This window comes from Coenobita brevimanus, chromosome 22 (assembly GCF_032717465.1).
Source record: "Coenobita brevimanus isolate Jiangsu-jjx chromosome 22, ASM3271746v2, whole genome shotgun sequence".
NCBI lineage: Eukaryota > Metazoa > Arthropoda > Malacostraca > Decapoda > Coenobitidae > Coenobita > Coenobita brevimanus.
Window position 1 is genome coordinate 37,923,555 of NC_136975.1, and position 23,592 is coordinate 37,947,146.

The window sequence follows — 23,592 nt, forward strand, 5'->3', positions numbered from 1 at the left end:
TTGATTTTTTTACTGATTTTAATGATATTTTAGTCTAAAACTGTGTGTTTAGACTGATTTATAAACTGTTTTTAGACTTAGATTAATGCATTTTCGCCTTAAGTGGGGTAAACATCGTCATTTTGGGGTACAGTTTACTAAGCTTGATTTTTTCCAGACTTGTATTTGACTATTTGTAGATTCTATTTGTTGGTTTTAGAGAGTTATTTACAGGTGTCAGGCTTAGGTTTGCTTCCTTGACAGCTGTTAGGCCATTTAGATTGGCTTTGAACTTGTTTTGGGGCTCATTTGGGTGGGTTTTGGGCTTGCTTTGGGGGAAACCCAAGGCTGGTAAATGCTCCATGTTACTTTACACGTTAAAAGTACCCCGATATACGATCCCCCGCCTAACGATGGAGTTTTACCTAACCAATTTCATCATTAAACTAGGGTATGACTGTATGCTTAAACCTTTTCTGAGGTAGATACTTCAAGGACAATTCAATTGCTAAGCCATCTCCATGCCTTCTTTATCCCTGCATGGTTACTGACTTTGTACACGGGTTTCATTCACCCCTGTGTCGAGTACAACTCTCATGTGTGGGGAAGCTCCTCCCACACAGCTCTTCTCTATAAGGTAAAGTCAAAGGCTTTTTGTCTCCTTAACTCTCCTCCTCTTACTAACTCTCTTCAACCTCTGTCTCTTTGCTGCACTGCTGCATCTTTATTTCTTTTCTGTCACTACTTCAATGGTCAATGCTCCTCTGAACTGTCTGCCTGCATCCTTCCACCATTACGGTGGGTGCGCAGCACCCATCTAGCAACAAACTTTCATCCCTTTCCAGTCCCACTCTCTAATGCAAGAGTTAACCGTTACTCCCACTCCTTCATGTATGCAACAGGTCAACTCAGGAACTGTGTTCCTCTATCTGTATATCCTACTGTCTATGACCTCCAGTCTTTCAAATTGTGTCTAGGCATCTCAAAATGAACAGAGCTTGAATTTAGCTCTCTGTTATCTTGTTTTTGTTTTTCTTGGAAGCAACAACCTTACAAGCTTCTGGCCTCTGGTTCCATCTTCCATGAAAAAAAATATATATAAAATAAAAAGGTAAGCAGTATTCTTTCTCCACATACCATGTCTATGACCTCCAGTCTTTCAAATGCAGTGTGTCCAGGCATCTCAAAATGAAAAACAGATCTTGAATTTGGCTCTCTATTATCTTGTTTGTTTGTTTTCTTGGAGGGAACAATATTATAGGCTTCTGGTCTTTGGTTCCTTCTTCCATAAAAAGAGAGAGAGAAAAAAAAAAACATTGGCAGTATTCTTTCTCCACATTCTATGGAATAATTAGTTAAAGTACAGTGCAAAATACAAGATGTGTAAGAAGACTAAACTGATGATTATTTTAACTAAGACTGATTCTGTGTCTGTTGCCAAGCCCCCTACCCATAAGTGAATGACTGTGTGGCTATTTACTATGCTTGCAGCTACAAGTAACTCCTATGGTTGTACAGTATTTTTGAAGACCGACAGTACCCAGCCTTCTGTTACCTAACCAAAGTAATGATGAATTAAAGCAAGTGCACTGGTGAGAAAGCAAACAATGCACCCTACCACAATCTCTCTTTTCAATATTCCCTTCAATGATGAATCACAAAACTTACCTTCAGCATCTCCTAGTCTTGCTGTTTCAGTTCTAAGGGTATGGAAATCCATTGCCATCTGAGTCCTTCCCTCCTTGATTGCTTCTTTGATTGTGAGAACTGGCTTGCGAATATCCTCATACTCTACGATGACAAGCTTTGATGCCCGGATGGCTGTGTCTCTGTCCTTTGCCACCACCACTCCTACTGGCTGCCCAGCATACAGACTCTGCCCATCCGCAAAAACCTGCACAGCACTTCAGATTACTACATGTTAAACACACAACTGTCGATGGGAAGAAAATTTATAGTACAGAAAATGACTGCCCATAACATGGCATTTTTGTCCCACCACTGAATTGCTTTTAAAAATATTTGCATTGTACAACTAAAAATGTTTGAATCATGTTATTTACAAAGGCTCCAACATGCTAGCATGTGTCAGCCTTGGTCAACTAATGGCAGGTCTCCATGCTGCTCGATCTCTGGCAGCCTCCCTAGTCAGTCCCTTACCCTTGAGGTCATACTCTATGACCTTGTCCTCGGTCTTTTTCGGTCTGCCTCATGTAACCCTACCCCTGATGTTCACACCTGTCACTTTCTGCACCCAACTGGACCATCTCACATACCTGAACCATCTCAATCTGCCCCTCCTCAACAAAGCACCAATACGCTCCAATCCCATCTTTCCTCTCAAAACTTCACTCGTAAACCTAGCCCCCCCAGGCGTCACATTCATGGATGCACTACACAGTACACACCTATGTAATCATTGTCAAATACAGTAAATTTTTTGCCCAACTTTAGAAGGACAAGTGATAATGTTTTTTTCCTGTCTGTGTGTGTGTGTGTGCGTTCTTACCTAATTGTATCTTCACAAGAATGAGTCAAGCTTGTACTATCCGGTGTATTAAACCATTTTTATCAAACACATTCTTAAATTTATGAATTTTTTGGCACACACTATTTTATTCAGTAGCGCATTCAACTGATCCATTACCCTATTTGGGAAACTGCATCTCCTTATGTCTTTATTGTTTCTCTTTTTATGTAGTCTTTTTGCAGTGTCCTCTTGCTGATGCTTCCCCATAGCTTTTATAATCATTTATGTCTATTTTCTTTTTCCCTGATATGCATTTATGTCTCCTCTTTTCCTTCTCTCCTGCAGTGCTGGTAGATTCAATTTTTTTGGCCTTTCTTTGGAGCTTAGTTCCCTTAAGCTTGGTACCCATCTTGTAGCTGCCCTCTGTACTTTTTCAGTCATATCTACGTGCTTTTAGAGATGAGGATTCCAGACTATTGATGCATATGCCAGGGTCTGACGAATGATTGTTATTATCTTTCTCAGCATGTCTTCATTTATATATGTGAATGCCATTCTCATATTGGCAAACAATGTATACATGTTGCGTAACTTCTCATTGATGTGGTCAGCTCTTTCTGATATCTGTAGGGTTGAACTTCCTAGCTTATAATCCAAGTCAGGTCTTTTTTCACTTTTACCAGATTTAATTACATGACACTTGTCCACATTAAATTCCACTAGCCATTTATTGCTCCAATCATGAAGTTCATTTAATTCTTCTTGTAGCTCTCTGCAAGAATCTGTGTGTTAGTAATTCTCCTTCATATTTTTGCATCATCAGCAAACATATTTAGATACCTTCCATTTCCAATGTAACTGTGTATGTCATTTATATACTGTATATATAATAAAAACATTACTGGTGCCAGCACTGTGCCCTGTGGAACTTTGTTCATCACTTCCTTCCACGATGAGTAATTTCCCCTTTGTACTGTTTTCATTTCCCTGTTTCTGAGAATCCTACATCCAACAGTACAGTTTGCCTTGGATTCCTCCTTGACGGTACAGTTTCCATAAAAGTCTTTGGTGCGGTACTCTGTCAAATGCTCTCTTGAAACCTAAATAGATACTGTCCACCCATCCTTCTCTTTTCTGTAAAGTTTCTAACTCCATCATAGTAGCTTAATAGACCAGTAACACATGATTTTCCATTTCTAAAACCAAACTGCCTTTCTGTTGTCATACTGTGCTCTTCTAGATGGTTTACCCAAACTTTTATTATTGGCTTTTCTAGTATCTTACAACAGTGGTCAGTGACACTGGTCAGTAGTTGAGTGCATTCTATTCCCTTTCTTGAATAGGGGAACAATGTTTGCTTTCTTCCAAATATCAGGGAGTTTACCTTGACCTGAGGATTCCTTGAATATTGAATACAATGGTCTGCTTAACTCTTCTGCACATTCATGTAGCACCCAACCTGAAATTTCGTTAAGACCATTTGCATTTCCTTTGTCTACTTTGCTAAACTTTTCCTGTACTTCTTTTTCTGATATTTGTATACCTGGTAATATGTGTGGGCATGCAAGTTCCATATCCTCTCTCTCAAAACTATTTTCTTCCATAAAAACTAATTGGAAATTTTTATTCAGTGCTTCACAAATATCTTTCTCGTGTGTATAGATGATCCCCTTGTCCGTAATGGACTGTATTTTACCTTTAACTTTGGTTTTGCTTCGGATGTAGCTGTAAAATAGCCTAGGTTGATCACTACTTTTATTTATAATGTCTTCCTCAAACTGCCTTTGAGCTTCTCTCCTTATCCTTGTATAATCATTTCTTGCTTGTTTATAGCTGTTGTATGCCCTCTCACTATTGTGTCTTCTGTATCTATTCCACAGCAAATATTTTTCTTTTCATTTTTTACATTCTGTATTAAACCATTTCTTTAAATTCATTTCTGTTTCCTTGTGCTCACAGATGCAATTTTGGACTCGTATTTCATAAAATTCACAGAATTTTCTATATATAACATTTAAATCTTGTCCTCTAAGCTCCTTTTCCCAATCTACTTCAAAGAAGTACTTGTTTAGGTCATGGTAGTTGTCCTTTTTGTAGTTTAGGCTCTTTTTATAACTCTCTGTAACTCTCATTAATGGTAAATGTCATATGTAATCCTGAAGTTGCAATTCAATACTGCATGGTTGCTTTTGCCAAATGGAGGGTGATACATTGTATTGTCAATATCATTATCTTGCTTAGTAAATATAAAAGCCAGTACTGATGGATCATCAAGTCCTCTTTATCTGGTGTTTTCCTTTGCATGTTGTGTTAAGAAAAACTCTGCACAAGATCCAGGAGCTTTAGATCCCAACAGCTTTCATGACTGCTTACATCTGGAGTATTCCAATTTATATCTGCACTGAAATCTCCAGTTAATATAATTCTTTCTGATTTCTTTACCATTCTATGTAGTAATGCTCTTAAACTCTGAACTGTACTTTCTGGCCAATCTTCATATTCGCCTCTTTCCCAAGTGTGTGTGTGTGTGTGTGTGTGTGTGTGTGTGTTTACCTAATTGCCTAATTGTATTTACCTAATTGTGATATACAGGAAATGAGCTACGCTCGTGGGGTCCTGTCTCTGTTTCTCAATAAGTCAAATTTAGCTTTAAACTCGTTTAAGATTTTAAACTGGACGATCTCTTTGTCCAAACTATTCCACAGGTCTATACATCTATAAGGAAAACTATATTTCTTGATATCCTTCAAGCAGCTTGGTTTCTTCAGTTTCATTCCATGTCCTCTTGTTACTCTCTTATACCATACAAACAGATCTTCTTTGTCAATTTTATCTACTCCCACCATGGTCCTGAACACTGCAATCATGTCTCCTCTCTTTCTCCTTTCTTCTAAGGAAGGCAAATCCAGCTTTTCCAAACTCTCTCTATACGACAGATCTGCCACACTGGGGACCATTTTGGTTGCTGTTCTTTGTATTCTCTCAATCTTGTTTATATCTTTCTTTTTGTGTGGGGACCACACTACTGCTGCATATTCTAACCTGGGGCGAATCATGGCCACTATCAATTTTTTCATCGTCTGCTCATCTATATAATGAAAGGCTACTCTTATATTAGTCAGGAGTTTATACGTCTCTCTAACTGCCTTGTTAATGTGTTTTTCAGGTGACAAACTATCCTCGACCAGCACTCCCAAATCTTTCTCTTCTCTCGCTTTTGTGATTGGTTCATTACCCATCAAATAATTCAATAATGGCCTCTTGGTACTTTTATCCATTTCCAGTATTTTACATTTCTCTGCATTAAATTTCACTTCCCACATCCAGCTCCAATCGTGTATCCTATCCAGATCCTCCTGCAGCATTTTACAATCCTCCTCAACCTCTACCTTCCTCATGATCTTTGCATCATCAGCAAACAGACTTGCATAACTGTTTACTCCATCTACCATATCATTTACATAAATCAGGAACATTACTGGTGGCAACACTGAGCCCTGTGGGACTCCACTTGTTACATCCCTCCATCCAGGCATCATATTCTTTATTACTGTCCTCATCTGTCTGTCTCTCAAAAAGTCTCTCATCCATTCCAGGAGGTTCCCCTTCAGTCGTCGTATATGCTCTAGTTTCCACATTAGTCTCTTATGGGGTACCTTGTCGAAGGCCTTCTCCAAATATAAATACACACAATCCACCCAACCATCTCTCTCCTGCAGCACGTCAATCCTCTTGAGTAAAAACTCAACAAGTTGGACGTGTGTGTGTGTGTGTGTGTGTGTGTGTGTGTGTGTGTGTGTGTATTTACCTATTTGTATTTACCTATTTGTAGTATACAGGAACTGAGCAATGCTCGTGTTGTCCTGTCTCCATATCCACATTTATCAAGTCTACCTTTACACACATGAATGTTTTTCTCATGCACCACCTCTTTGTCTAAGTCGTTCCAAATATTTAAGTATTTACTTAATATACCTAATTGTGATATACACGGAATGTACTATGCTCGTGGGTTTCCATCGCTGTTTCTCAGTAAGTCAAATTTGGCTTTAAACTCGTTAAAGTTTTTAGACTGGACAATCTCTTTGTCCAGGCTATTCCATAAGTCTATACTTCTGTAAGGAAAGCTATATTTCTTGATATCCTTCAAGCAGCTTGACTTTTTCAATTTCATTCCGTGTCCTCTTGTTGCTCTCTTATCCCATACAAACAGATCTTCTTTGTCAATTTTATCTACTCCCACCATGGTCCTGCATACTGCAATCATGTCTCCCCTCTTTCTCCTTTCCTCTAAGGAAGGCAAATCCAGTTTTTCTAGCCTCTCTCTGTATGACAGGTCTGTCAGACTGGGGACCATCTTGGTTGCTGTTCTTTGTATTCTCTCAATCTTGTTTATATCTTTCTTTTTGTGTGGGGACCACACTACCACTGCATATTCTAACCTGGGGCAGATCATTGCCACTATCAATTTTTTCATCATCTCCTCATCCATATAATGAAATGCTACTCTTATGTTAGTCAGGAGTTTATAAGTCTCTCCAACTATCTGGTTAATGTGCTTTTCTGGTGACAAACTATCTTGGACCAGCACTCCCAAATCTTTCTCTTCTCTCCTTTTTGTGATTAATTCATTACCCAACAAATAATTCAGTGATGGCCTCCTGGTACTTTTACCCATTTCTAATATTTTACATTTCTTATCATTAAATTTCATTTCCCACGTCCGGCTCCAATTGTGTATCCTCTCTAAATCCTCCTGCAGTGTTTTACAATCCTCCTCAACCTCTACCTTCCTCAAGATCATTACATCATCAGCAAACAGACTTGCATAACTGTTCATTCCATCTACCATATCATTTACGTAAATCAGGAACATTACTGGCGCCAACACCGAGCCTTGAGGGATTCCACTTGTTACTTCCCTCCATCCAGACATCTTATCCTTTATTACTGTCCTCATTTGTCTGTCTCTCAGAAAGTCTCTCATCCATTCCAGAAGTTTCCCCTTCAGTCCTCCTATATATTCTAGTTTCCACATTAGTCTTTTATGAGGTACCTTGTCAAAGGCCTTCTCTAAGTCTAAGTACACACAATCCATCTCTCTCCTGTACCACATCAATCGCTCTTGAGTAAAAGCTCAACAAGTTAGAAACACATGACCTTCCACTTCTGAATCCAAACTGACATTCAGCCAAAATATTTTATCCATCTGTCTTTCAGGATTCTCTCACACAATTTTGTGACCATGCTGGTTAGAGACACTGGTCTATAATTCAGGGGTTCTTCCCTGTTTCCTCCCTTGTAAATTGGTACCACATTTGCCCTCTTTCATTCTTACGGCACTTTCCCCTCTTCCAGTGAGCATGCGATTAAACTGTGAATTTTATCCGCCAGTTGTTCTCTGCATTCCTTCAGTACCCAAATAGAAATTCCATCAGGTCCTGGGGCTTTCCTTACATCTTGAGTTTCCAGTAATTTATACACTTCCTGTACATCCACCTTTATATCTTTTATCACCGGAACATTTCTAATCACTCCCTCCCCTTCCACAAGCTCCTTTTCTTAAACTGACTGGAAACGTTTGTTCATTATTTCTGCTTGCATTGCCGCATCCTTAAAGACCTCTCCTTCTACTTTCAGTTTGGTGATTCCTTCCTTTTGTTTCAGTTTCCCATTAACAAATCTATAAAACAGTTTGGGTTCATCCTTGCATTTGTCTATTATACCTTTTTCAAAATTCCTTTCTTCTTCTCTATGTATTCTTGTGTATTCATTTCTTGTTCTTTTAGATTCTTCCTTTGTTCTGTTGTTACCTCTCTTTCTCCAATTGTTCCACGCCTTATCTCTCTCTTTTTTTGCTATCATACACCTTCTATTAAACCACTCATTTTTCCTGTTTTCTTTCCCTCTTACTCTTGGTACAAATTTTTCCACTCCCAAATTACAGAGGTTTAGAAAGATATCCCACTTCCTCTGTATCTCTCTTGTTTCTCTGAATTTTCTCCAATCCGCATTTTCAAAAAAGTTTCTCAATCCTGTAAAATTTGCTTTCCCAAAGTTGTATCTTCCCTGTCTATGAAGCTTGTCTCTTGGCTCAACGTTCCCTATTAACATCTGGAACTCAATGACCACATGATCACTCTTTCCTAAAGGACAGAGATATTTCAATGATTCTATTACGTCAGGTTCTTTGGTGAACAGTAAATCTAACCTTGCTGATGTGTCCTCACCTCGAAACCGTGTCTCTTCTTTGACCCATTGCGTCATCACATTATTCATTATTATATTTAATAACATAGTGCCCCATGAATCTTCGCTGCCTCCCTAGTACAATTCCTCCCAGTTCACCTCTTTACAGTTAGTCACCCACCAAAATTATATTATTGCTTTTCTCAATTATTTTTTGCAAATAGCTAGCCATATCTGACAACATCTCATGGTATTCGTCATCCTTCCATGCTTTCGTCTTTGGGGGAACATACACTACCGCCATATCTCTCTTAACATTCTCTCCAGTTTCTAATTTCATATATATCACTTCAGCCCTGCCTTTTCCCATTTCCACAATATCTACATTTATGTTGTTCTTCACTGCTATCATCACTCCTCCCTTTTTTTCTTTCCTGTCTTTTCTCCACAGTTTGTATTTACCATCTCCCAAATGAACATCAATACCTTCTCTTAATTTGGTCTCCACAAAGCACATGACATCAGGTTCATGTTCTCTCAAGAAATTGTTAATTTCGATCCTTGCCATCAACATTAGTATATATCACCTTCAAATTATTTTTGACATTTTTAATACCCTCTTCTCTCCTACTCTCTATCCGTACCACTTCCTCAACTTCTGATCTTTCACAGCCATCCCCCTTAGTTTCCTTCACTTCTATTTCCTTAAATACCACTTCCTTACTTTCATATCCAATACTCTCCAAAAAAAAGTATTACATTCTTCCTCTGTCCTCTTATAATTTTTTCCCTTTACTTCTTCCTTTAATGATTTTAAAACTTCTCTTTCTTCTTCATTCAGATCTTTTCTTATTATAATATTTTCCATCCCCACCTCTTTGCTTAATTTCCAAGTCACTTTAAGTATCTCATTTATTACACTTTCTGATGTAAACTTGACTCTCACTGGTCTTGTTTCCCCTTTCTTATAAGGCCCTATCCACCTTACTTCCTCAATTTCTTTTACCCACTTGTCTCCTTCGGGGTCAATCTTGCCTAATATTCCTTTCACCAGGTTCATGTCTCTCTTGAGTCTTACGAACCTAACCTTTTCTTCCTCTTCCCTGTTTCCAAATATTACTACACATCTGTTCCTTTTTACAGTTTCTCTCACTATTTTCTCTTTTGTCTTCAGTATTTTCACTACATTTTCTTCCATTTTTTTTCTTGATCTGGGTCTGGTTAGTACTTGGATGGGTGACCGCCTGGGAACACCAGATGCTGTTGGCATCCCTACGTGTCAAGTGGGGTTGGTGGAGGATTAGTGCCCCTCCCTGTAAAACAATTAACTCTAAGCCCTTGGCCACCCCGTCTGGGATACATGGTGTTTAAAAAAAAAAAAAAAAAAAAAAAAATTTCCCTTTCTTCTTGGATGATCTCTCTTAAGCTGACCACTTCTTTCTGTTCTTCTTCTGAACGTGTTTTTTTTTTTTTTTTTTTTTTTTTTTTTTTTTTTTAAATACGAGGAAGAAGGAACCAAAGGCCAAGAGCCCGCAGTAACAGTTCCCTCCAAGAGAAAAACAAAATACAATAGAGAGCCAAATTCAAGATCCAATCATTTTGAGATGCCTGGACACACTGCGTTTGAGGACTGGAGATCATAGGCAGCAGGAAATACAGACAGAGGGAGACAGTTCCAGAGCTGACCTGTTGCATAAATGAAAGACTGGGAGTAATGGTTAACTCTTGCATTAAAGAGTTGGACAGAAAAGGGATGAGAGTTTGCTGCCAGACGGGTGCTATGCGCCCATCGTAGAGGTGGAGGAATGCAGGCAGACAGTTCAGAGGAGCAGTGACCATTGAAGTAGCGATAGAAAAGAGATAAAGATGCAACAGTGCGGTGAAGAGACAGAGGTTGAAGGGAGTCAGTAAGAGGAGGAGAGTTAATGAGACGAAAAGACTTTGACTCCACCCTATTGAGAAGAGCTGTATGTGGGAAGCCTCTCCACACATGACAGTTGTACTCCACACAGGGGCGGATAAAACTCCTGTATAGAGTCAACAATTGTGCAGGGGTAAAGAAAGAGCGGAGTCGGCTTAGCACACCCAATCTCTTGGAAGCAGATTTTACAAGAGATGTAATATGATCTTTCCAAGATAAGTCCCGAGTAAATGAAACCCCAAGCATGTTCAAGGATGATGCAGGATTAAGCTGAATATTATTAAACATTAGCGGGTATACTTGTGGAAGATTTTGTCGGGTTGATAGGTGTAAGAACTGAGTCTTAGATGCATTAAAAACAACCATATTATTTTTACCCCAGTCAGAGATACGAGCCAAGTCAGACATTAGGTGTGCCATAGCCTCATCCCTTGTTTGTTGAAGTAACTGTTGAGATGGGCGTTGCGGGAACCGAATGGAAAGGTGAATGGTGGAGTCATCAGCGTATGAGTGGATAGGGTTAGATGTACAGCTTAGAAGATCATTGATGAATAAAAGGAAGAGAGTTGGTGATAGGACAGAGCCCTGAGGAACACCACTGTTGATAGATCTAGGAGAAGAACGATGGCTGTCTACAACAGCGGCTATAGAACGACCAGAAAGGAAGCTAGTGATAAAGGCACAGATAGAAGGATAGAAACCGTAGGAGGGCAGTTTGGAAATTAAAGATTTATGCCAGACTCGATCGAAAGCCTTTGAGATGTCAAGTGCAATGGCAAAGCTTTCGCCAAAGTACCGAAAGGAGGATGACCAGGAGTCTGAAAGGTAGTTGAGAAGATCGCCAGTGGAGCGTCCCTGACGGAACCCGTACTGACGATTGGAAAGAAGGTTGTGATGGGAAAGATGCCTTTAAATTTTTCTATTGAGAATTGACTCGAAAACTTTTGAAATACAGGATGTTAAAGCAATTGGACGATAGTTGGAGGGTTGGGAGTGGTCACCCTTCTTTGGGACTGGCTGAATGAGGGCAAACTTCCAGCAAGAAGGAAAGGTACAAGTTGACAGACAAAGGCGAAAGAGTTTGCCTAGGCAGGGTGTAAGCACAGAAGCACAGTTCTTGAGAACAACAGGAGGGACCCCATCAGGCCCATATGCCTTGTTAGTACTGAGGCCAGTGATGGCAGAAAATACATCAACTGAAGAAATTTTAATGTCAGCCATGAGGAAGTCAGAGGGGGGAAGAGATGGAGGAACAGCACCGGAATCGTCTAAGGTGGAATTGGAGGAGAAAGTCTGTGCGAAGAGATCTGCTTTATCAGTAGAAGAAATAGCTACAGAACCATCAGAGTAGAAAAGAGGAGGGAAGGATGATGAGGTAAAGTTGTTAGAAAGATTTTTGGCAAGGTGCCAGAAGAAGCGGGAAGAATTCGAGTTGGAGAGTTGAGAGCATTTAGTATGGATGAAATTATTTTTAATAGAGCGAAGAACAGACTTAGCACGATTCCGGGCAGAAACGTAAAGATGATGTGATTCAGGGGTGGGTTGGCTCCGGTACCTTTTGTAGGCCCTCTCCTTGTTGCGGACAGCATTAGAACAAGCATGATTAAACCAAGGCTTTCTTGTGTTAGTCAAAGGGTATGCGAAAGGAATGTATGCTTCCATGCCCGAGAGAATAACCTCTGTAATGCGCAAAGCACACTCAGATGGCTCCCGGCCATGGAAGCAATAATCATTCCAGGGAAAATCAAAGAAGTACTGCCTGAGGGCCTCCCAGTCCGTGGCTCCAAAATGCCACAGATGACGTTTCCCTGGAGGGTCCACAGGCCGTACCGGAGTGATGGGACAGGTTAAGGTAATAAGGTTGTGACCGGAGGAGCCCAACGGAGAGAAAAGATTAACAGAGTAAGCAGAAGGATTAGTTGTGAGGAAGAGGTCAAGCATGTTGGGGCTCTCTCCAAGGTGGTCAGGGATACGGGTAGGGTGCTGTACAAGCTGCTCTAGGTCATTAAGGATAGAAAAGATGTAGGCTTGTTCACCAGGTGGATCCGTGAAAGGAGAGGAGAGCCAAAGGTGGTGGTGAACATTGAAATCTCCTAGAATGGAGATTTCAGAGAAAGGAGAAATGGATAGAATGTGTTCCATCGTAGAAGTAAGATAGTCGAAGAATTTTTGATAGTCAGTAGAATTAGGGGATAAGTAAACAGCACTGATATATTTAGTCAGAGAATGACAGGAAAGCTGAAGCCAGAGTGTAGAGAAATCAGAAGAATCGAGTTCAGGAACATGAGAGCAAGATAAGTCGTTGCGTATATATACACAACAGCCACCTTTGGCTTTGAAATGAGTATAGAGAAAGTAGGAGGATACAGAAAAGGGTTTGCTGTCAGTTGCCTCAGACAGCTGAGTCTCCGTTAGAAAAAGAAGGTGAGGTTTAGAGGAGGAGAGGTGGTGCTCAATAGAGCGAAAGTTAGAGGAAAGACCGCGAATGTTGCAGAAATGAAGAAGAAGAGAGTCAGACAGTGGTTCCAGGCACCTCGAGTCATCACCGGGAGAGGGGCGGATGGTGGGGGTATTTATGGTCCCCCCCCCCGGGGACTCCGAGGCTTGGTGAAGAGACACCATTTTAAATGAATTTTGAATAGGAAGTGTAGTGTGTACTGTGCATGTAGTTTGGTGTAGATAGTTAGAGAAATTGGTACTGGAGAGCATGCTGGCCTACTCTCTGTGTAACTGAGACACTGAAAAAGTTCAGCAATGGGGGATGGTCAGGAACTAGTCCTGAGGGCTGATGAAACGGGAGCTCCAGCACTCCCTGTCATCAGCTTTCCATCCACCTCGGGAGTACTGCCCTGCTCGACTGGTGCTACAGTCTACTCCGCCCACTTTGCCTTATGCTCTTCTAATACATTACTCACCTTCTCCATTTTATTAGTACTCTCTTCTAGTTTCCTCCTCAATTCAACATTTTCCTGCTTCAAATTTCTAATCTCTTCATTCACTGTTTCGTTGGATTGGATCAGACTCTGTATGGTAGTATCCGTATTTTCAGACACATCCTTTATCACTAGATTCTCTACTTTCTTTTCAAGTTCACTAATCCTCATAATTAATGTTTTAACCAGGTCCATGACATTGGTATTTGTATCAAATCCTTGAAATTCGAGTCCCTCATTGTTTACATTTTCGGCCATGTTTAATGTTGGTTAACCCCTTAACCGCGGGGTGTCACTTTCGTGACGCTTGGGAGCAAGGGATCATACCGCGGGGCGTCGCTTTTGTGATTCTGTGTTATTTTGAATTCACCCGGGCTTCCAAGTGGGGGCTTGTATCATCTATCAGTACTGCCAATGTCCAACACTAGTCAGCACTCCTAATCTCATCTGTACTCCCATCCATTGTTGACAATTTAGCCATTTCTCCCCGTTCTTGACTCCCCTCCCTACCCCCCCTCCATTACTCTATCCTCTCGCCTGCCCGGCCGTGCTACGCTAAGTAAATCTTCCCTGGAATTTTTCACTGATTTCATCCATTGAAATAAGCCCTATGTCCTATTCTTATACCAAATAATATATACAAGAAATAAGGTAAGTGAGAGTGCCATACACCTGGAATTGGCTAATTATCACCTGACAACACCTCACGTGCACTCGTTCGCTAATTTTCGCTGTTTTTTTCCCCTTGAAATATGCCGTATAATCTATTTTCGTAATAAATATACATGTAAGGAGGGAAGGGAGAAGCCTAAGTGATATTTACATTCACCTGGAACTACCTAATTTATAATGTATTGTCTAGATTTCCTGCCAATCATTTCAGTGCTAGACAAAGCTGTTTCAAGATCTAACATTGGTAGCTCTGAATATATATCTCCTAAGTAGGCCTCTAATCTAATTTCATAATAAATATACATGTAAGGAGGGAAGGGAAAAGCCTAAGTGATATTTACATTCACCTGGAACTACCAAATTTATAATGTATTGTCTAGATTTCCTGCCAATCATTTCAGTGCTAGACTTAGCTGTTTCAAGAACTAATATTGGTAACTCTGAATAACCCCTAAGCAGGCCTCCACGCTGGCCCTCCGTTATCAGTTTGCTCTCATCTTCCGAAGCGAGGGTACGTATGTTTCTTCTTGCTGACTTCAAGGCCTTTTTTCACCCCCATGCAAATGGCCCTGTGACCTTTACCCCCTACTAAACCTCGTGTGGAAAGAGGTAAAGGGCTGACAATTGATAAAAGAGTGACTACGATCTTTCTATTGAGTAAAACAGTGCAAGTGGAATTGTAAATAATGTGTAAATAATGTGTAAACAGCAAGTGAAAGTAATGAATGTAAATATACGTGAACAATGGAAAATAGTTTTATAAGTTATTTCAAGTGACAGTGCACAACACAGTGTAAATAAAATAGAAATGTAAATAATGTAAATAAAATAGAGAACGTAAATAGAAATGTATATGAGTAGTATTATAAGAATACGAGTATATACCCTAGGAGTAATGAAAGTGAAAGTTTCACTCTAGCATGTCTGAATGCTATGAGTTATGAAAGTGAAGATGAAAGTGACATTCACTCTCAATGCCAGTATACAGGACAAGAAAGTGAATGCTACATATTTTACTGAAAGAAATTGAATCCCTACAGTGACAATAAACTAATACTACTGAAGGAAACTTATGGATAAAGACTGTAGATATATATAAGTGTTATATAGTAATAGAAATATAAAGTGTGAGGGGTTTTATGAATAATAAATGACAGAGTACCAAGAGCGAACTAGTGCCAGTGCGACAATCAGACGCGCTCGTAATTTCCATTGCTTTCACAGTGTTTTTTTTTTTTTAGTATGGATCCCAAACTACTTGATAATTGTAGAATAGTGTTTATAGTGTTTGTATCTGGCTGTGGTAATCATATTACGGGTTGTCGGGAAGTGTAAAGTGGAGACTTCGTTACTCTACTTCAGAGGTCTCCACAAGTCCTACGGTAACCGACGAAGGCTCAACAATCATTCCAGGAGAAAGCTGAAGGTATGTGCCATAAGCATATGTAATTTTATTATTCTAGGACTAATAACTGATTTTTGGCAAATATTTTTTGAGAGTCTGTCGGAGCCCAAATAACACCGCGGCACACGCAAGTCATTGGTAAACAAGCCCGCGGTGTAGGGGTTGAGTACCAAAACAGCTGTTACCAAAAAAAACTACAAACATTCAGGTATACTCTAGCCAATAAATCTTTACATTTTTGGTAGTCTATTAACTTTCATTATTTTAAATTTAAGACAAGACCTTAGGAGACAGGACAGACAAAATTCCTGAAACTACTTAAGGTTAGCAGCGATGGCTGGGACGTCTGCTCCCTCCAGCTGTTCGTGCGTGTGTGCATGCGTGCGTGTGTGTGTGTGTGTGTATCTGTTCCCATTTTATGAACAGCCTGAGTTATCAACATGAAACCTTCAGGGTATCAAGATATGGCCAAAATCTTTGCTGAGTTCGAAAATGGGCACTTGGGGTCAAGGTCACCAAAATGGCTGCCAAAGGTCAGCTAGTTTGTATTGCCTACTTTTAGCACCATTATATCTCAAGAACAGCTTGATCTATCAATATGAAACCTTGAGGGTATCAAGATATGACCAAAATCTTGGACTAGTTCGAAAATGGGCACTCAGGGTCAAGGTCACCAAAATGGCTGCCAAAGGTCAACTAGCTTTTATTACCCACCTTGAGCACCATTATATCTCATGAGTGGCTTGAAGTATCAACATGAAACCTTCAGGATACCAAGATATGGCCTAAATCTTGGACTTGGTCAAAAGCTTACTCTGGCCAGCAATTAGCATTCGCCTCTAGCATTCGGCTCCAGAATGCTTTTCCTTCATTTTTATTATTTTATACAAGGAAGAAGGAATCAAGGGCCAGAAGCCTGCAAGCCTGTTCCTTCCAAGAAAAAATAAAAACAAGATACCAGAGAGCCAAATTCAGGATCCGTTCACTTCAAGATACCTGGACACTGCGTTTGAAGTGTGGAGGTCATATGCAGTAGGAAATACAGACAGTGGAAGATGGTTCCAAAGTTGACCTGTTGCATACATGAAGGAATGGGAATAACGGTTAACTCTTGCAATAGAAAAGGGATGAGAGTTTGTTGCTAGACAGATGCTATGCACCCACCACAGTGGTGGCGAGATGCAAGCAGACAGTTCAGTGGAGCAGTGACCATTGATGTCGTGAGAGAAAAGTGATAAAGATGTAACAGTGCAGTGAAGAGATGGAGGTTGAAAGGAGCCAGTAAGAGGAGGAGAGTTAATGAGACAAAAAGCCTTTGACTCCACCTTACTGAGAAGAGCTGTATGTGGGCAGCCTCCCCACTCGAGATTTGTACTCTACACAGGGGGGCTGATAAAACCGTGTATAAAGTCAACAACTTGCAAGGATAACGAAAGCATGGAGTCAGTTTACACACTTATTCTCTTGGAAGCAGAGCCTATGAATATCCCCTTCCCTTACTGCCCAGATCCCACTACCATACAGCATTACACTCGTAACACATGCTGCATACGAAGATCCCATAACACGGAGAGAGAGCCCTTTCAATGTCAGGTGATGCAAAAGATCCCTGAACTTTCTCCAATCACTCCTTACCTTTGTCACAGAGCTAGCTCCAGTTCCACCTCCAGCACATAACGTATCCCCCAGATAAAAAAAACTCTTCCATATACTGTACTCAAGAGACTCACCATCAGGATCAATCCTTTCACACTGGACAATCTCTATATGCTCTCCCCAACACACTGCATACACAAAATTAGCATTACCTCACAGTTTACCTTTGATACATCTCTTATGCACCCACTTATTACAAATACTGCACAAGACTGAGCTACTTTCCACACCCTTGTGGCAAACTGCACATGGTCACTTTCCGTCTGCAAACCACCATCAGCCCTAGACATCGTCACTTTTGTTTTATCTGCATTTACATTCAAACGCTTGTTCCCCCATTTCATTTCTCAACTCCCTAAATGTTTCCTCTGCCTTCCTTTCATTCTCTGCAATCAACACCAATCCATCAGAATACAAATCTCCTACAGGAGACCATTCCTGAAGTCATGTGAGAAAGCTTCAAGCACCATGACATGCAATAAGGGGCACAAGACTAACCCCAGATGCATGCCAACATTTGCAAAAAACTTTTTTTTTTTTTTTCCACTATCCCCTTTATTACCCCTTAGGACTCCCCCAGATCTGCCCGAGCCTTTCCCCAACTGCCCTTAAAAGTATCAAGCTTTCATACAGCAGCCTAAAAACATAATGATAAACATTTTTATAAATACACTTATTGTCCTTAGGATAGAATGTAATCGTAGACAGATTTGGTGTGATGAGGGAGGGAAAAGGAAATGTGCAGAGGTCCTTTATAAGTCATGTGCACTGCACTACTGAAACACATTCATAGAAAGGCAGAAAATGTGACATCTGAGTCATTTTAGGTCATTTCCTGCTATACAGATTCTATTCACACTATACCCACTTGATGATCCTGACAGTGTCATTCCATTACAGATAAGTTACACAGTGAAAACATGCATCACAGGCAATCATTTTGTACACAAAGTTTTGAAAAAGAATTGTACACAAAGTTTTGAAAAAGAAGTGATAAAATAAAAAGTGTATGATTCATTTACCTGCTTGAGATTTTTTTTGTGAGAAGCAGGGTTAAGAAGTTGATTATGAGAGTGATTAACTAAATAAATGACAGAGCAATTCTACTGCAGCAACTGAAAATTCTGTGCAGTATCATTTTTGCATATTATACTAGAAAACCATTTACTATGCTGGGTGGTAACCATATAACCAAATCATGGGGCCTGGTAATTTAGAGAATAATTAAGGCGCTCCAATCAGACTGAGCCAGTGTATGTTTCTATCCAAGAGGTAGTTGGGGTTTATTGCTCACATAATACCACTCAGGGATGAGTAAGGCTGGTCACTCTCATCTTAAATGTCAGGACCAACTTGCCTGGGCCTGGGCTCCTACGCTCCTCATGGGGCAACAAAGGACTGGCTGATGGATGGATGGATGGATGGACTAATTAAAATTTTTCATCACAAACCTAATGATATTCAATACCTTCACCAACACTGATGGGCACTGTTTTGAGATCATTGCCCAAGGACTGAAAATGGTAAAAACTAATCCAGTTTGTCTTCTTTCTAAGGATTACACGGCAAAGGTTAATATTAAAAAATCATTTTTTTTTTTTATATCAATAATGCCCAGGCAAACGGACTGCACTTTTTCACTCACCATTCAATATCCTGGAATCCTGACTCCATCTTGCATGTATAAACATCCACACTTATGCAATTCACATCTACTTTTAACTAGTTAATCCAACAACTATCAGTTCACTTGGAATGAATGAGGGTATCAAAATCATGTCATACACTCCTCTGGACAAAATTCTTTCAACCACCTTCATCCACCAGGAGTTCCTTAGCCTTATTACTCACTATATCTTGCTTTCTCATACACCTGTATACAGTACATATCTATCCATCTTCCAGGCCTGGCTTCAAACTCAATCAGATAAACTCTCCACAAGACTATATCATTTAAGCACACTCTCCTTGACTATGGTGTCCACAATGTCATCTTTTTCATTCTATTCTTGCTTCTTCCAGACAATTTTATTTAGCTTACCGGGTCTGGGTGAGGTCCAGCTCCTGCCACAAAACTGTTCTTGCCAGGGATGTCAGAGGCTGTCACAAAGTTCACAACTCCTCCAAGTGTCTATTGGCCACACAGAATTCATTTGTCAGTTCAGATTTGTTAATACTTCTGATACACAAAAGAAAACTATTTAGTCAGTAAAAATAAACTAACAGTACTGTCTTGTCAAACTGATAATACAATATTCAGTAGGCTATCTAGCATATGAACATTTCTTCTAGTTACAGATGTGAGGAATTATCTATCCATAAAATTAATTTGAAAATCATGGCAACCACTTTATCAAATAAATAAAAAACACAACTGTAGCCACTAAATCAAACTCTTACCAAAGCTTCTGAAGCATCAATGGATTTTATCTTGGCTGCTGCCTGAGTTGTAAGAACCAAGGCAGCATGGAGCTCATTAGGCAGGTATGGAACATCATCAAGGTACTTAGCCTCACCTATAAAAAACACAAAAAATGTATTGGGAACATTGCATTCTACAGTATAAAGAAACTGCAAAAAACACAGATTATCATTATCATCTTGACATGCTGATGTAAGATTGGATAGGATAAGAGAGAGAGAGAGAGAGAGAGAGAGAGAGAGAGAGAGAGAGAGACTACAAAAAATGTGCCCCAATGAAACTGTTCAGACACTTATTCACACATCATTCCAGCCCCTGGAAAACAGGTTATACTGCTCTACCATCTTCACATTTTTTTTTCCATCATACTACTGTCTGCAAATACAACATTTCTGAGAAAAACTTTCTGACCTGAGATCTGTGTTGCAGACTCTAGTTTGGGCACTGGCTCCCCGACAGGCCATGTGTCCTTGTTCATGTCAAAACTCTGTTGGCCGCTTGAAAGGGGGCGCTCCAGGTTTGGTCCAGCAGAACGCAATCTGACTGGTGCTGCTTCACCCAGGAATCCTACCACTGTCTAAAAGGCGATTAGAAATTAGTCTGGAAAACTCTTCATGGTGTTACACCTTTACTGCTCAATCAGGAATGTATGGACCAGAGGTCAGACTATCCAGTCCTGACATTTGAGGCCAAGATGACCAACCACAAAACCTTAAGTGGAATTATGTGATCAATAAACCCCGACCATTCCTTGGATTATGCCCTTTATAGGCCACATCCAGTTAAAGTGCCTCAACCCACTGGACCATCTTGATTCTGGAAACTCCTGCTTATAATAACTTTGGACATGATGAGTGCTACTTTTCCCACTTCAGATAATAGAGTCTGTATTTAACAATATCAATAAAAAGTTATTACAGCATAAAACTTTTCTTGTTTTAATAAAATATCAATTTTTTTTGTGGTAAGTGGGGGCTCTCACCATCCACTCACTCGATGTAGTGCTGCTGTCGGGTGTCTGCTCTTTCCTCTCCTCCATCCTTCTTTCCTTCCATCCTCTTATGTTTTTCTTTTCTTCATTCTTTCCTCTTCCCTCCACCTGTGGGTGACTCTACACTGAGTGACAAGCCAAATAGTTTCCTGTACACCAGGAAACCATTTACTATGCTGGGTGGTAACCATATAACCAAAATTTGGCACCTGGGGGTTTAGTGGGTAATTATTGAGCTCCAATCGGATGGAGCCGGTGAAGGTTTATTTTCAAGGGGTGGTTGGGGTTGAATGCTCATGTAATGCCACTCAGGGATGAGTGAGGCTGGTCACTCTCATCTTAAATGTCGGGACCAACTGCCTAGTCCCGGGCTCCTATGCTCCTCATGGGGCAATGTAAGATTGGATGATGGATGGATGATCAATCTCTTTTTTTATTTAACATCCATACCCAAATATAATACTTTAAACAACATGAACTCATGCTTACTTATTAAAAAAGCATTGTACCAGAGTAGGTCATGCTATAGCTGTAAGTTTCTACAGGCTTGATGCATCTTGTAAGTTGCATAAAACCAAAATCACTCCCAAAAAGCTAATGCCTGTACTGCTAAAATATTGGTACACTGACCAACTGAGGTTCAGGAGAGGAAGATTTGGAGCCCTTTATACTGCAGCATAACTAGGATTAATAAAACATGGTGCCAGAGCTTAATTATGAGACAGTTCAAGGAGAACTTAATAAGCTGGTATGGAGGTATTCCTTCCAAAACTAGAGTGGCCAGGCATATTTCTGAGTGGCCAGTGCCATTCTGGCCATCCATCCCTCTGACTTTACCACTGGCCATAGATACTTCTCCCAAGGCTTTTGATGCTTACAAAATGGATGCCAATGCCAGTCAATGGGTTAAGAGTCTACATAACCTCTGTATTCTGAAAGCTAAATTAATCTTTGTGTGCAATATACAATGTGATCAATTTATCAAATATCATCATCATACCAAATGGTTTCCTGTCCACCAGGGAACCATTTACTATGCTCGGTGGTAACCATATAACCAAATTATAACACCTGGTGGTTTAGTAGGTAATTAAGGTGCTCCAATCGGATTGAGCCTGTGTAGGTTTATATCCAAGAGGAGGGTGGGGTTTATTGCTCACATAATGCCAATCAGGGGTGAGTGAGGCTGGTCACTTTCATCTTAAATGTCAGGACCAACATGCCTAGCTCCGGCTTCCTCCGCTCTTCATGGGGCGACATGGGATTGGATGATGGATGGATGGATCATTATCACCTAATCCTGTGTTGCCCCATGAGAATTATAGAAGCCCGGGGCTAGGCAAGTTGCTCCCGATATTTTAGATGAGAGTGACCAGCCTCACTCATCTATGAGTGACATTACCTGAGCAATAAACCCCAACCACCCCTCGGATATAAATGTGCCCAGGCTCAATCCGATTGGAAAGCCTTAATTTCCCATTAACCCACCAGATGCCATAATCTGGTTATATGATTACCACCCAGTGTAGTAAATGGTTTTCTGCTGTACAGGAAATCATTTGGCTATCATATAATATGCTCAATAGCCTAAATTCCACTATATCATTCTCCTCACTCTTTATCTCCTACTTAATTCTTAGCTCTTTTTCATTACAATGTTCCACATAACTCCTTGTACTTGATCTTAGTGATCAAATAAGTATTAGTGGAAGAGAAATGGCAATGATGTGTGATTATCCACCTTGAAAAGAAGGCACTGAACGAGACTCGTTCGGTACTGTGGTGAAGCATCCTGAGGGTGGCTATCTGGTATCACTTCATGGCCCAGTAACTTTGCTGCCTCCATCACAACACCTTCATCACTCAGTTTCTTGTTAGTTAAATAGTCTTCTGTCTTTGTTGCGTGAATCTGAAAAATTATCAGTATGTATCATCATCATCATAACCTTTTTTCCTACCTACGTATGTACTGAAGTAAAATCCAGAAAACAAGGAAAGAAAAAGAATACACCAATAACTGCACATATAACAGTCCATTCACTTAATACATGAGAATTTGGTCAGCAGAAGACCTCGCTTTCTAGAAATTTTGCACTTTACAAATAACATACTGTACCTTATGGGGAAAATTCTAACTGGTGGGGTAACTGGCTCAAAAGGCACCCCTTTGGCCCCTAGTCTGTTACTTTGCCTATGTATTATAGGATATTAAACACATGTATACAGTAAGTATAACCCACACAATAGCCCCTTATCTTAAAATCTATGCAGGAAAGGGTTAGCTGACTTTAAGAGCTGGGGTTTCGAGGGCAGGGCGAGGCAGTTACGGTGTCCCGGTCCCAGTACCCTCCACACCGCCCGACTCCATCACACCACCACCACCACCAATGTGCTTCATATCAGTCATGAACCCCTCAAAGTCCAACAATGTCATCCTTAGGTAATGTTAAGGGCACTGGATCTTGTTGTGGTGGAGAAAGGAAGGTGGTGATCAAAGTCTGATGCCTTCAGTTCACTTTCACAGCATGCCTGTCTTGGTTGTAATGGAGGCTGTTTTCTATGGCATCCAGAACCTCCTGAGCTCTCACTTCAGAGCTTTAGTTCATTGTCACTTGATCTTTAAACTCGCCAAAGACTGCCAGGATTCTGCTGACGTCATGACCCGTGTCACTTCCTCGCGCTCTACAAAGGTAAGCTGCACTCTGCGGAGTGAAACTGGATTTGGCACACTTTGCCGCCTCAATTTCGCATGTTCGTGTGCCGCCTCAATTTCGCATGTTCAAGCCAACTCACATACTACCGACTTAATTTTATCACCCCCCCCTCACGCTCTATGCATTTTGCATCGTAGAAATTTGCATATTTAGTGAATGGGCCGTAAAATTCACATACACTGACTTAGATGCTTGGTAAAAAAAAAAAAAAAACTATTCAGAACAGCAGCTGAACCCTAA

At 40.4% G+C, this 23,592-nt stretch overlaps 1 protein-coding gene across 1 annotated transcript in view; it reads right to left on the reverse strand.

The window, feature by feature from the left end:
* Window positions 1-23,592, reverse strand: part of LOC145392518 (uncharacterized) — a 303,717-nt gene that overhangs the window by 144,250 nt on the left and 135,875 nt on the right. The window contains exons 10-14 of the mRNA XM_080266913.1: window positions 22,380-22,547; window positions 20,059-20,224; window positions 19,626-19,741; window positions 19,267-19,356; window positions 1,644-1,873 (exon numbers count right to left, since the gene is read on the reverse strand). Of these exons, the coding sequence (XP_080123039.1) occupies window positions 1,644-1,873; window positions 19,267-19,356; window positions 19,626-19,741; window positions 20,059-20,224; window positions 22,380-22,547 (770 nt within the window). The remainder of the gene's footprint in view (window positions 1-1,643; window positions 1,874-19,266; window positions 19,357-19,625; window positions 19,742-20,058; window positions 20,225-22,379; window positions 22,548-23,592) is intronic.